This window comes from Montipora foliosa, chromosome 2 (assembly GCF_036669935.1).
Source record: "Montipora foliosa isolate CH-2021 chromosome 2, ASM3666993v2, whole genome shotgun sequence".
Lineage (NCBI taxonomy): Eukaryota > Metazoa > Cnidaria > Anthozoa > Scleractinia > Acroporidae > Montipora > Montipora foliosa.
In genome coordinates, this window is record NC_090870.1 from 11234396 (window position 1) to 11246895 (window position 12500).

At 38.4% G+C, this 12500-nt stretch overlaps 1 protein-coding gene across 2 annotated transcripts in view; it reads right to left on the reverse strand.

Moving 5' to 3' along the window:
• Positions 1-9981, reverse strand: part of LOC137992419 (asparagine--tRNA ligase, cytoplasmic-like) — a 31604-nt gene extending 21623 nt beyond the window's left edge. The window contains exons 1-7 of one of the 2 annotated variants that reach the window (XM_068837759.1): positions 9796-9981; positions 8555-8751; positions 6974-7065; positions 6520-6588; positions 5663-5755; positions 4576-4665; positions 979-1128 (exon numbers count right to left, since the gene is read on the reverse strand). In XM_068837759.1, coding sequence (XP_068693860.1) covers positions 979-1128; positions 4576-4665; positions 5663-5755; positions 6520-6588; positions 6974-7065; positions 8555-8735 — 675 coding nt within the window. In that variant the 5' untranslated portion in view covers positions 8736-8751; positions 9796-9981. The remainder of the gene's footprint in view (positions 1-978; positions 1129-4575; positions 4666-5662; positions 5756-6519; positions 6589-6973; positions 7066-8554; positions 8752-9795) is intronic. The other variant, XM_068837758.1, reaches the window with a different exon arrangement.
• Positions 9982-12500: the final 2519 nt, after the last annotated feature.

The following is a 12500-nucleotide window of genomic DNA, read 5'->3' on the forward strand; positions in this document are numbered from 1 at the left end:
ACTACTGCATGGACTGTGGAGGAGATGAAATCATACCCTCCCTCCCTACGCTTCATCTAGTGGAAGGAAGGCATGTTCAAAAGCCAGATTCTGGCTTTTTCTCTTATTGGTCATAAAACAATTGAGCTCTTGGGGCCTCACTCTGATTGGTTACAGAGTTGCAAATCATACTTCAGTAAAATTATTGTTTCACATCTTGGATTTGAACAGGACATTTAGGCTCTGTTTACAGATGTGTTGCTTCGTCTTCAATTTTTTTTCCAATATCTTTTAAAGGATGAGTAGAGCGAATGCATCCGAAGATTGGTTTGTCTAAAAGAAGACATTTGAGTTGAACTTTGTATGGGATTTGGCAATTGTGTTATTTATTACTTCATGTAGATCTCCAACATTCTAGAAAAATGCATCGTTCCACTTCCACTGATTCCAAAACGCTTGCAGTCGTGGCAAGTCTTGTAGAATATATTCAGAAGCAACAAGTCGTAAATCCAAAGAAGCTGAATTGTGGAATTAGTGCTGGCACGATTGGGGAGTGTGAGGAAGGGAGAAACTGCACTGTCAACTGTCAAGCAGGATTTGCAGAAAGAGACAAAATGGCTATACTTGAATGGATGAAGTCTGACTTCGCTGACAGTCATGTCAGCGAGAGATTTCCTTTTTGAATCGCAACATGCAAGTGATTTCCAGTAAAATCTGATTGGCTCGCATGACACATAACATGACCTTTTGACAGGAAGACAGAAGACGACTCATTAAAAAATTGTATTAGGCGTACTTTCTTAAAATAATTCTAAAATGAAATTCTCTAAGAAGATGATAATGATGATGAAGACGAAGATGACGATGAAGATCACAATGACAGTGAAGATCAAGAAGATGATAAAGTAAGAAGCTGGTGATGATGACGAACATACAGATAACAGATTACAGATAAAGAAAAAAAAGTATCATAACTTTGAGTCAACAACCTTCACTCACCAACTGATCAGATAAGACACACTGTAGAAATCCAGTTCCATCTCTAAGTACAATAAACATCAGGTTTTTGCCCTGTCGCCTAAGTCTATGAACCCAGCCAAACACCTTCAATCTCTGATCGCGATGAGTGACAGACTCTCTTATCCTTATCTGTAAGAAGAATACAACAACAGTAAACCAACATTAATAATGAATAAATGGATTAATTAAATATACCTTGAAAATCATTGCAAAAGTTACATTTTGTTAGAATAGTTAATGAGGCTAAGCGTAATTTAGGCAAGGTTAATCTCAAGCCAATGCAGGGTGTGACCTTTTCCTGCCAAAATTATGTGTGTGCCATTATTTTGGGGGTGCCCCAAAATCCAGCAGGGCTTTCTTGTGCATGGCCATGCAATCTCTGCTCATCTTTGAGGGCCATTTTTGCAAACTGTTGCAGATTCATTAAGCCCCATCTTTCCAGTCCTGGGGCTACTTGGTTGTAGAGGTAAGTATCTGGTCAGGTAAGTGTCTCTTCCATTGGTCCATGCTCCAGTGTGACGGTGCCAGTTAGCAGCTGCTTCTTGGGGTGGTTCCTGCTTGCAGGTTTCCAGGGACAGGCCCCGTAGGGAGGAGAAGGGGGATGTAAATAATTTGAAAAAGTGGATGAGCCAGACATGGAAGGAGAGCAGTGTCTGACACTTGCAAACTGCAATCCACAGACTGCAGACTAACCCTATATCACAGTTACTGAAAGCTAACTGTTCTTTAATGGGTGCTTAGACTTAAATACTGTTTATCAGCTCTATTTGAAACGGGTGCTTAGACTTAAAATACTGCTTTATTATTGATCATTTTCCTGCTCTGTATTTGATGTAGCTGTGACTTGTCCACTCATTTGTGGCCTTTTGATTTCTTTTCTCTGAGAGATTCCAAAAACCACTTAATGCAGCATTTTGGCAATGTTTGTGTGAATGGTTATATATATTTTTTTAGTCCAAGATAATGACACCAAAGGTTTGGTGACAAGTTCTTTTCTTTAATAAAACTGCAAAGGTTATCTTTCGTTGTTCTGTTTGCCCGTACCACCATCCTTTTTTCACAGTGCGAACTCACAAAATATTTTCCTTTGTCACATTAAAACTTCAACCGAAATTGCACCATCCACAATAGTTGTTCCAGTAGCAATGCCTGATGTTTCCTTATATCTGAGAGAAAATAGCCACTAATACTTTGAGTAACGATTTTCAACATGAAGAGAACCATTTACACTGTATGCTCCTTAGAACAGTTACAGGTTATTTTATGAAAATCAATCAGATCTATTTGAACATGAGAAAGAAAATCTGTTTGCTATTATGACTAGAAATGATGCCTTGTTCCTGGTGTACATATATATTGCATAGCTACGCAAATAAACTTCATACAATGTTTGACGATTTATCCTTCAGAATCAAGAGTCCACTTCTTGCTAACAATTTTTGCTTTTGTTGCACTGGAGACTCAAGAGCATTTTTCACTCTTCTTCAGTTAAATTTAGCCACCCTTTAACTCCTTCGTAAAATTCCATCAGCAACCATATACCAGTAACTCTGGAGTACTAATTAAGTCCCACTTTACACATATGTCATTTATGCATGTGTGAAATGGTGGTTGTCATGAAGGCTTGGAAAACTCATTGCTAGAAGAAATTTCCAGTGGATTTCAGTTGCTGATTTGACAGCTTAGTGATTAATTCAGAGGAGATCTGGGATGTCAAATGGAGCGAGGGTTCAAATCCTTGGAGCGGTCCGTTGATAGTAACGTAAGGGACAGTAACGAAGAAGGGAAGAAAAGGGAAGAAAAGGGAGAGACAGTAACTGGATGAAGAACGGAAAGCAGGGGAAAAGATGGAGGAGGGATTTCCAGTGCAACGCGCCATATCGTGGCCACCCAACAAATTTTCACATTTGACAATTTATTCTTATGGGTAAATATGTCAACTCAACAACCCATGCAATGGTGTTCAACTTACACCTGGGTGCAACCTTTGCAAGGAGGCATGAATGTCAATGAAATTCACACATCCTGATTGGCGAACAACTTGTAAAAAACGTTGTTAGGTGGCCACGGTAAGGCGTGTCGCACTAATAATAATAATAATAATAATAATTTGTGAACTTATTGTGCGCAGCTTAACATGAGAATGATCAGCTGCGCATTACAACTGCATTACTTTACAAGAATTTAACAAAAGATAATGCATATAAAAACTAAATAATATATATGCATGCAAGTAAGAATTGAATATAAAATTGCTCACCACTATAAAGTCCTAAAAACATAAGTCTTAATATGAGCCTTAAAACTGTTCACATTAGTAATTTCACGAAGTTTTTTTGGAAGAGAGTTCCAGAGCCTTGGCGCTGCTACCATAAAAGCTCTATCACCTAACGTCTTCGATCGAACAATTGGCATAGAAAGTAAAATACTACCTGAAGATCTAAGGTTATATGAGGACGATTTAAATGTTATTAAATCACATAGATATTTAGGAGCAAGGCCGTGAATTGCTTTGAATGTAATAAGCAGTATCTTAAACTGTAATTAATCTCTCTCTTTTCATTACTTTCTGTTTTATTCCCACCTAAAATTCTAGGCCCCAGTTTTTTTTATTACCGTAAAAGTCCATGTATAAACCGCACCTTTTTTCTCAAAGTCAAATAAAAAATTGGGGGTGCGGTTTATCTACCGAAACACCTGAGGTTGGAGTTTACTAAGGTTCAATTAATATTCATAAAAACTTCTGAATATGTCACTGAATAAACATAATAACAAACTGAAAGCATGTTGTTGTTGATCATTGCCTTTTTCATGAGCGGTGGGTCGTAAAGAAGCCGTTTCTATCTTGAAGCGTTCACACTTTACTCAAACAACTGAACACCAACCTACAGGCAATCTCCATTCCCCCATAGCTGTTTGCTATAATGGTCACTTTCACGCATATCTTTCACCACATGCGAAAAAATACCAAGGCATTCGCGAGTTCTTGCAAGGTAAATGGCCGACCGTTTCATTGTGATGCCCAGACTCCTGTCCACATTTCAAAGCTTGGCAACTAAGCACTCGTGCATATCATTTCAATCGCCTTCGAATATTCAACTTCATGAAGCTGCTTGAAACAAATAATCGCAAGGAGCCCTGGAGCATCTTAAGATTTAAAGTAAACTTGCAAGATAAAGGTATGACAAGTGAAATGTCGCTATGGAAAGACTTAATTGATATAAAAGCTCGTAAAAACCACCGTGTCAGTGTTTTGAAACGGTAGATGTTTGTCCTTGTTTATTTACTGACAGAACTTCATTGGAACTTCAAAATTTGTTGTCTCCATTTTTTTTTGAAATTCCAGCTTCCAAATTGGGGGTGCGGCTTATCTACGGGTGCCGCTTATACATGGACTTTTACAGTACATCCCCAAAAAAGGGAAATTTTTTTTAGACAGTTCATAATGACCTAGGTTGAAAAAATTGACCTAGGTTAAAAAAAAAATCAACCTAGGATAAATTAAAAATAACCTTAACTTAAATTTAACTTGGTAACATAGACACAAGCCCACTTGCATAGAAGTTGCTCACTCACCCTCTTTGCTGGTGGCAAAGTCTCATCTTCTTTGATTGTTATTTTCTTGGCTTCCTCAAGATTCTTTTCCCTCTGCTGAGCTTTTTCAGCCTATCAGGACAAAAAGATAAACTGCAATCTTTAAGAAGGTCACAACATTTTTATCTTCAAGACATGTATTAACGTGAGTCAAATCCTCAGTTACAAAGAGTGATTCAAACGAAAATTGCAATTACAACATTATACACAGGCATGTGCAAAGTTATAACCTAAAGATGCTTACAAAACAATTCCAGGATAACTAGATGAATTAATATCAAACAAAATATAAACACAAGAGTAAAGACAGTATTAAAAGCAAAAATGTTGCTTTGACTTTCTTGTTGATTAGAATCAGCTACATAACTTTTTTACAGCGACGTTCGTGGCCTCCTTCATTTAAGTTGAAAATCGATTGGAAAAAATTAAAATCTAATTTAACCCATTGCCTACTAGGAGCGAGACTTTGTACATTTAACTCTGTCTAAAGCCTGCTGCACACTAGAGCTATCAGCTTAGCAAAGTTTCACTTGTGACTATTGACATAAGCAAGTTCCTTCAGTGTGCACTAGTGTTTTGAATGCGTGTTTATGCGTGCCATTGGCGCTGAATATTCAACATGTTGAATAATTTGTGCACTGTTAGTGAACATTTCCTCCAAGTGTGCAAACAAGCAAAGCTATCAGCTTACAATATGAAGCAAATACGCATGTGTGTTATATTTTCAAATCAAAGTGGGGACATCAACACTGCTTGTTGCGATTTTGATTTGAAAATATTTGTCACACCCATATTGTAAGCTGATAGCTTTGCACATGCACAAACGTGGAGGAAATGTTCACTCATGCACGAGATTATTCCGTATGTTGAATATCGGGTGCCAATGGCACACGCAAATATTAGTGCTCAAAACACCACCACACACTGAGGAAACTTGGTTATGCCAACAGTCATGAGTGAAACTTTGCTAAGCTGATAGCTTTAGTGTGCGGCGGGCTAAACGTCTCATGATTTTACTGGTCAACAGAGGGTGGTTTAGGACTTAACTGGTTAACAAATTTTAAATCACCTCTTTTTTCTCTCGTTCTTCAGACTTCTTTTTCTCTTGTGCATACAACTTTGTGACCTTCTTCAACTGTGCCTTGGCAAGCTTTTCATACCTCTGCAAAAGATACAAATAAATATTGAGTCATTAGCCAAACAAAAAATCAAATGTTCCGGGATCTGCCATGCATTTAGAAATCCGTCCACATCGCACGAGGTCCCATGTTTTATGAGTCAATAAAACAATGAGTCAATGAGACTCACAGTCAATATAGCAATAATTTATTGATTAAACCTAAGCCCTCCTTTCAGTGATTAGGCCTAAGCACTCTCTGAAATTTTAGCTTTCATTTTATGGTTTGGTTAACTGCACTAACTCATTGACTCATAAATAGTGTACACTCACATCGCGCAGCGCAGGGTCTTCATAACCATGGGATATGGGTCTATCCCAGTACACGTTATGTGGGCCACTCTTATGCTTACAGTACACACATACACGCTATAGCTTAAGAATATCAATAATGCATTTACGCCCGTTTTGGATTCTGAGTACTGCCAGTTCAATTCACTGCTGGGATTTTCTTATGAAACTAAACAACAGTACACTATAAAAGTCATTTGGTTAGCAGATTTTTTAAACCTTGTCAACAAGTCATGGGACCATTTATTGTCCATATATATACTGCCCTTGACTACCAAGTCAAACATTGAAAAGCAGTTCTTCTTACTTACCATACATAACAAAACTTTTAAGACCTGTTTTAATTCCATTACTACCATTTGAAGTAAAACTGATAAATTAAAACTCTATTAGAGGCACTTCATTAAAATGTTTAAAAGCCTTATATTAGGATTTTATTAACATGCCAGTTAATTCACCTCTCCTTCCTCTTTACCATCAACCATAATCTGAGGTGGTGCTTCTTCATTTTCAGTAAGAAAAAGGGCCTAAAGGAAAGAATGCAACTTAGATCTTAAATCAACTCATTAAATACTCAACAGAATATCACATTTCTGATTGGTTTATGACGAATGCATCCATGTAAATAGGTTATAGAGTGCAATAGCTATAGATTGTAATACAAATGTTGCTATGGAAACAGAGCGTTTGATTAAGTTTGTTGACTATATCATAAACAATCGTATGAACTTGTTTGTGCATTTCATGATTATGGTCACTCATGATGTTTTGAAAGTTCTCAAACTGCACTCACCTAACGTTTCATGCGCCACTTTGAGAACTTTCAAGTGCCCATAAATCATGATATGCATTCACATTCATATGATTTCCTGTACTTATCACATGCACAATAAAATAAAATCTCTTTTATACCCGCATCACAGTTTTGAATGGCTTCTGTAATGACCCATCCCCTGATTCATCACTTCCTTCCTTTTCTGAGGTGTAGATCACTGGACCATTGCCTAAGTAAACAGGTAAAGAAATAGACAAACACATAGCTCACAAGGCTGAAAAATATAGACTTCCAGGGCCTAATTTCTTGCAATCTTTTCCCGCTTAATGTTTACAAACAACTGCAGATAAGCCACACCCCGAATTTAGCAGCTCAAATTTTGCACAAAAAAATGTTTTTTCAAAGAAATCAAAAGAAATCCAAAGTATTGTCTTTAGAAGTCATCATCCACTGTTCATCGAACGTAAACTCACTATTAACATTGCAACAGAAAACACTTCAAAGTCTTCCCCACGATTTTAGCACTTTAATTAATGAACATCATTTCTACCAACTTTTACACATGATTGATCATTTTCTGGCATTTGCTGCTGAGAATTTCTTCATTTCCACAGGTTTCCATAGATTTTTGCATTCCAACAAGAACATGGCCAGAACATTCGTACCTTAGTAACCAGGCATTAGATCGGATGCGAAGATGGAAAACTGGACACCAGAAGCAGCCTAGCTTTTCCAAATGTTCCTGCAGATAAGCTGCAGCCCCAATTTCTTGCGTCGACTTTTGGAAAAACGGTGTGGCTTGTCTGCGGGTTTTTACCATATTTGAGTCCCTTAATAATTAATTTTTATCACAAATACACATGAAAAGAAGCTGTGAGGCTGAAATTTTTTATGCACAGAAACATTCATTAGCAGGTAACAGAAGAGGAGCATCTCAGAGAAAAAATGAAGGCACACTCTAAAGGTAATCTTAAAGGGGAGGCAGAATCAAGCAAAGATAGATACAGAAGCCCTCCCAGGAGTTTGGGGGAACAAGGGAACATAGCTAATTTGAACTGGGGAACAATGCCAAAATATTTTAGGGAACAAGGGAACAAAAGCAATGATTATTTTTAAAAAAATTAGGGATCAAAAAGCTTGGAACAAGTTTGAAAGTAATTTGGGGAACAAGGGAATACAAGAAAACATTTAGAGGTAACAAGGGAACAAGGACCCCCTGGGAATGTTCCCATAATACCATAACAGGTAATAAGATCATGTTTAACTACAGATGGTAACCTGACGTAGCTGTGAAACATTCTTGAGCAGTGCATTTATTCCAATTTGCAAGAAAATAATTTCTTTAGTGTCAAGTTGTTCTCTTACAACAAACAGCAGAAGCCCTTGAATCACTTTAAATATGTACACACTGTTACCTTGGAAGTCTGTTACCATCCAATAATTAGTCATTTTAATTTAGCGGAGAAAAAAAAAAGCCAGAAGTATGTCTGCAAATGGTAACATTAACTTCTGGCTTTCGGTTGCCAAGCATAATTTTTGAATCAAATATCTTCTTTTGTTTTCCTTGTTGGTTATTTTCTTCTATGGACAATACCTCTACAGCTCCTTTCTAGATAGGTGGTTTAAAGGGTTTGTGCATGGAATACACTGTGACACAGCTTAGATGGAGTGGCACAAACCTTCTGGGTTTCAAATTAAAGACAAAGAAAGAAACTAACCTAGACAGCTAAGGGGATTATACATTCTAATGGCCCTCGTCAAGCAAGTAGTTCGGTATGAAGTATCTTGACTGGGGATCTTTGAGAGACTAGCCAACCTTTGGCAGTTAACTGAAAGAGGATGCTTTTGGATGCAGAGCCAGAAAGCCCTTGGAAGACAGAAGAGGGAAATACAGCGCATCTCTATCTAACTGTCCCTAAGAAAATTAAAAACAAGAGAGATGGGGCATTTTCCATTTACAAGAAATTTCCGGAAATTTTGGTGGAAATTTCCATCGGGTGAAAAACGTGTTCCGTTTAACTCAGGTCCGTTTGCCGCCCAGTGATTGTGATTTTACGCGCCAATGAATAGCCTGGAAGTGGTAAGACCTTTCAAAAGTTGTAAATGGAACACACATTTCCAGAGGAAAGTTTCCAACGGGAAAACAGGACTACCTTTTCAGAAGTTCCATTTATTCCGGAAATTTTCCAGTGGAACGAACCAAAAACGTGTGTTCCATTTACATCCCAACCAGAACTTCCGGAATTTCTTGGTAAATGGAAAACGCCCATGCACGCTCTTTTCACATGCAAATGAGAGAATGGGTTTCCCAGAATATGGCTGACCCCCACAGTTAATGAACATTTTTGAAATTTTGATGGTTTGCAAAGCGAAAGTAAAACCTTTGAATCGTGCGCAAAAAATCGACAGTAATAATTACTAAATGAGTTTTGAATAACAGTTACTGTCGATTTTTTGCGCACGATTCGAAGGTTTTACTTTTTTGTATCTTTCATTGACTTGCTATCATATAGATGTCCAAGACGGCAGTGAATCTGTTATGTCTTGTTTTACCCAATGTTCAGCCAAACGAGCCAGGAAATAAGCTCAACGAGAAATTATTCGAATGTGACCCTTTATTTTGTAATTGCTCTGATCATATATCAGTAAGTTATTATTTTTTAAAAGTCCTTAGCCCTAGATTTGATCACCATAGTAAATGGCTATCCAACAGAAGAAAGTAATTTAAAAATCACTTGATTGGTGAAAAAAAAAACTTGCAAAGTAGTAACTCAATAGTTCTAAAGTAGTAAACTCTCATAATGTTGATTCACTCATTGTCGGACACCTCACGGCTCCAAAACCAAATACGACGTCATACAAATGAAACAGGCCGCGGTGTAGGTGGTTAACCTACTAGCCAAGGTAAAAAATGTAACTCATACATTGTGCCGCAGGGCCACGTGGAAAATCTTCTTACCTTGTACATCCATTTTCTCCATGTCGGAACTGAGAGAATCGGCGGCCATAGTCCTCTAGTCAATTTCCTAACAATTTCTTTTACCGTAAATATCACCGCAAGAACAAACTCACTTTCCCAATATTTCGAAGAAAAGATGTGAATTGCGGGTGTGTTGCATCAGCAAGGGTGAGCCTTCGAGGAGCCACGTTCTTCAGCGGGTATTCAATAAACTCCTATGTACATTACGTAGGGTTATTAAAGTGTATCATAAATTGAGAGCACAAGTTACATGCACGCTTCTCTACTGCTACAAAGTATTCATTCCGCCACAGGCCCCCCAAGCTCGGTATACGATTTCATGATATAGACTTAGTATGGTAAAATTAACTTTGAGCTTATAAATGCTAAAGTAAGCGGTAAATGTAGAAATAAACTTCACTTACCTATACGTACAGTTGTCCTCGAGTTTTCTGTTTAGGAAAATTCAAAACCAAAATTGCAAATCATGAGTACTTTTCATCGTTTTGAACTTTCACATGTCAAAAACCTTTAAATTTCTCTACATCTTGCCCTGATTACCCATGACGCACTCAAGAGCGTGAACTCGTCTATTGTCCAGATAAGAACGAGGCCGGCCTCCATCGGTAACCGGCCCGCACTTCAAATATTTACATTTAATTCGAACTAAGAAATGTATTTCTTTTGATCAAAACACGTGGATACCAAGGGGGAAAAAAACGAACCTTTGACCTTCCCGATTTCCAGTTCATGCGCCGGACTTCAATGAACCATTGGAGTCTAGAGCACAAGGCCAATAAACTCGATTGCTTCACCGGGGTCTTGCTATACTGATATAAACACCTAAGATTTTCGAATATTGTGCATGGTATGTGTATAGCGAAGAGTACTGAGTGTATAGTGAAGAGTATTGTTTACTGGTTAACTGAAAGTATTTTTCTTCGATGGGACTCAAGGATACCCGCAAAAAGTCCTTCAGTTGCAGAAGTCGAACCAACAACCTTCCGATGGCCCACCACTGAACTATAGGAGACTGATAAGAGCTTGACCATCACACCATCCTAGTCTGATTAATTTGTCCACCTGTTGCCACTGCATCGCAGGGGTCCCGTTGGAGCCTCCTGAATTTTTCAGGTGTCTATAGGAGACAATTTGCTTAGTTTCCCTTCTAGAAGAGTTCTCTTTACTTTTGCGTTCGCTGGGCTGACAAGTACTGGAAACGAGAATGAGTCTGCCATGGTCGAAACTCACTGTGTTGAGCATGCGCGGCGGTTACTTAGCGACCGAATCCTCACGTGATATGTTATGTGCGTTAACATAACAACAGCGGAATTACCGTAAAGGAATGCGCGAGACACAGCGGTTTGAACAGTGCCGTCCAAGGTTGTAGACGGCGGTTGGATGAAAGCGAGTTTCGACGCATGGCAAAGGCCTCTTTTTCCGTACAACGCAAAAAGAAAAGAGACCTCAGCTAGCAGGGAATAGATTAGTGCGAGGATCATTTCTTTCTTTTCTCTACAACCGCCACTTCAAATGTAAACATTTCTCTAAAATTTACTTTGTAGCTCCACCCGTTATTGAGATTGAGAATTTTTCTGAGGCGGAAAACGTGTTTAGTTCTAACTTCTTTCTGAGTAAACACAGTTTTCTTTAACTGACAACAAAAGGATCTAGGGAATTTAATTGTCTGTTTATTATTACCTTCGCTGTGGTTGAATTCAATCCTGCTACAGTGTCAATTACACGTTTAGTGGTCATATAGACCCAAAAAATTTACACCAAGGCTAGCTTGTCACCTATTAACTCCCAAATTCTACACAAGCAGTAGACTACAAAAACTGATGGAAATTGATTTGTTTTCGATTTAACTATGACAAAGCTGACAATAAACTAGATTGAATCATACATATTTCTTCAAAACTACGGATTTACAAATATTCCTAGAATTCAGAGAACGTAAAACCCATAAAAACCATAAAACCCAACACTTGAGAGCCCGTCCACAGGCTACTTGTTTTCCAAACCGAAAACAATAGACTTAGGGTGGGTTCGATTGACCCTATTCCGGAATAGGAGTACGGAGTGATGATTTAAAACGGTATGTTTGGCGTTTTGAAGCAACAAGGATAACAAAGATGTGTTCAGAATCTCATTTAAGAAGATGTTTGACAATTTTAATGTGAATCTCCGTAAAAACGAAGAATTTCTAATTGCGTTCGAGGTACGAGAACGCAACCCCTAATTTGTGTTGTAAGGGAAGTTTTTTCGAGATTGCATTTTCGTCGTCGACACACTTTTGCCTCGCTTTGAGGCGCTTGGTTACGTTTTGCCTCACTTTGACGAACTATCGCACGTAGTGATTTGTGCGTCGTCGGCGTTCATTATTCTAGCTTTTGGTGAGGTGTGATAATCGTCCATCGTTCATCGTTGAAAAGAGCTGAAAGATTGCTGAAGGTCTGTCAACTGAAGTCGGTAAAATTTTACTTTGGATTAAGCATGGTTCGTCACTGTCCTTGGAAAATGTGTGCGACTCCTCGCGCTTGCATCAAATCGGTTTGTTTTGCTCGGCGGCCGTTGTGCCACAAAGTGAATCTACCGAGTTGTGTAGCTCGGCGGCCGTTCTGCCACAAAGTAAATCAACCGAGTTGTGTAGCTTGGCGGTCGTTGTGCCACAAAGTAAATCTACCGAGTTGTGTAGCTCGGTG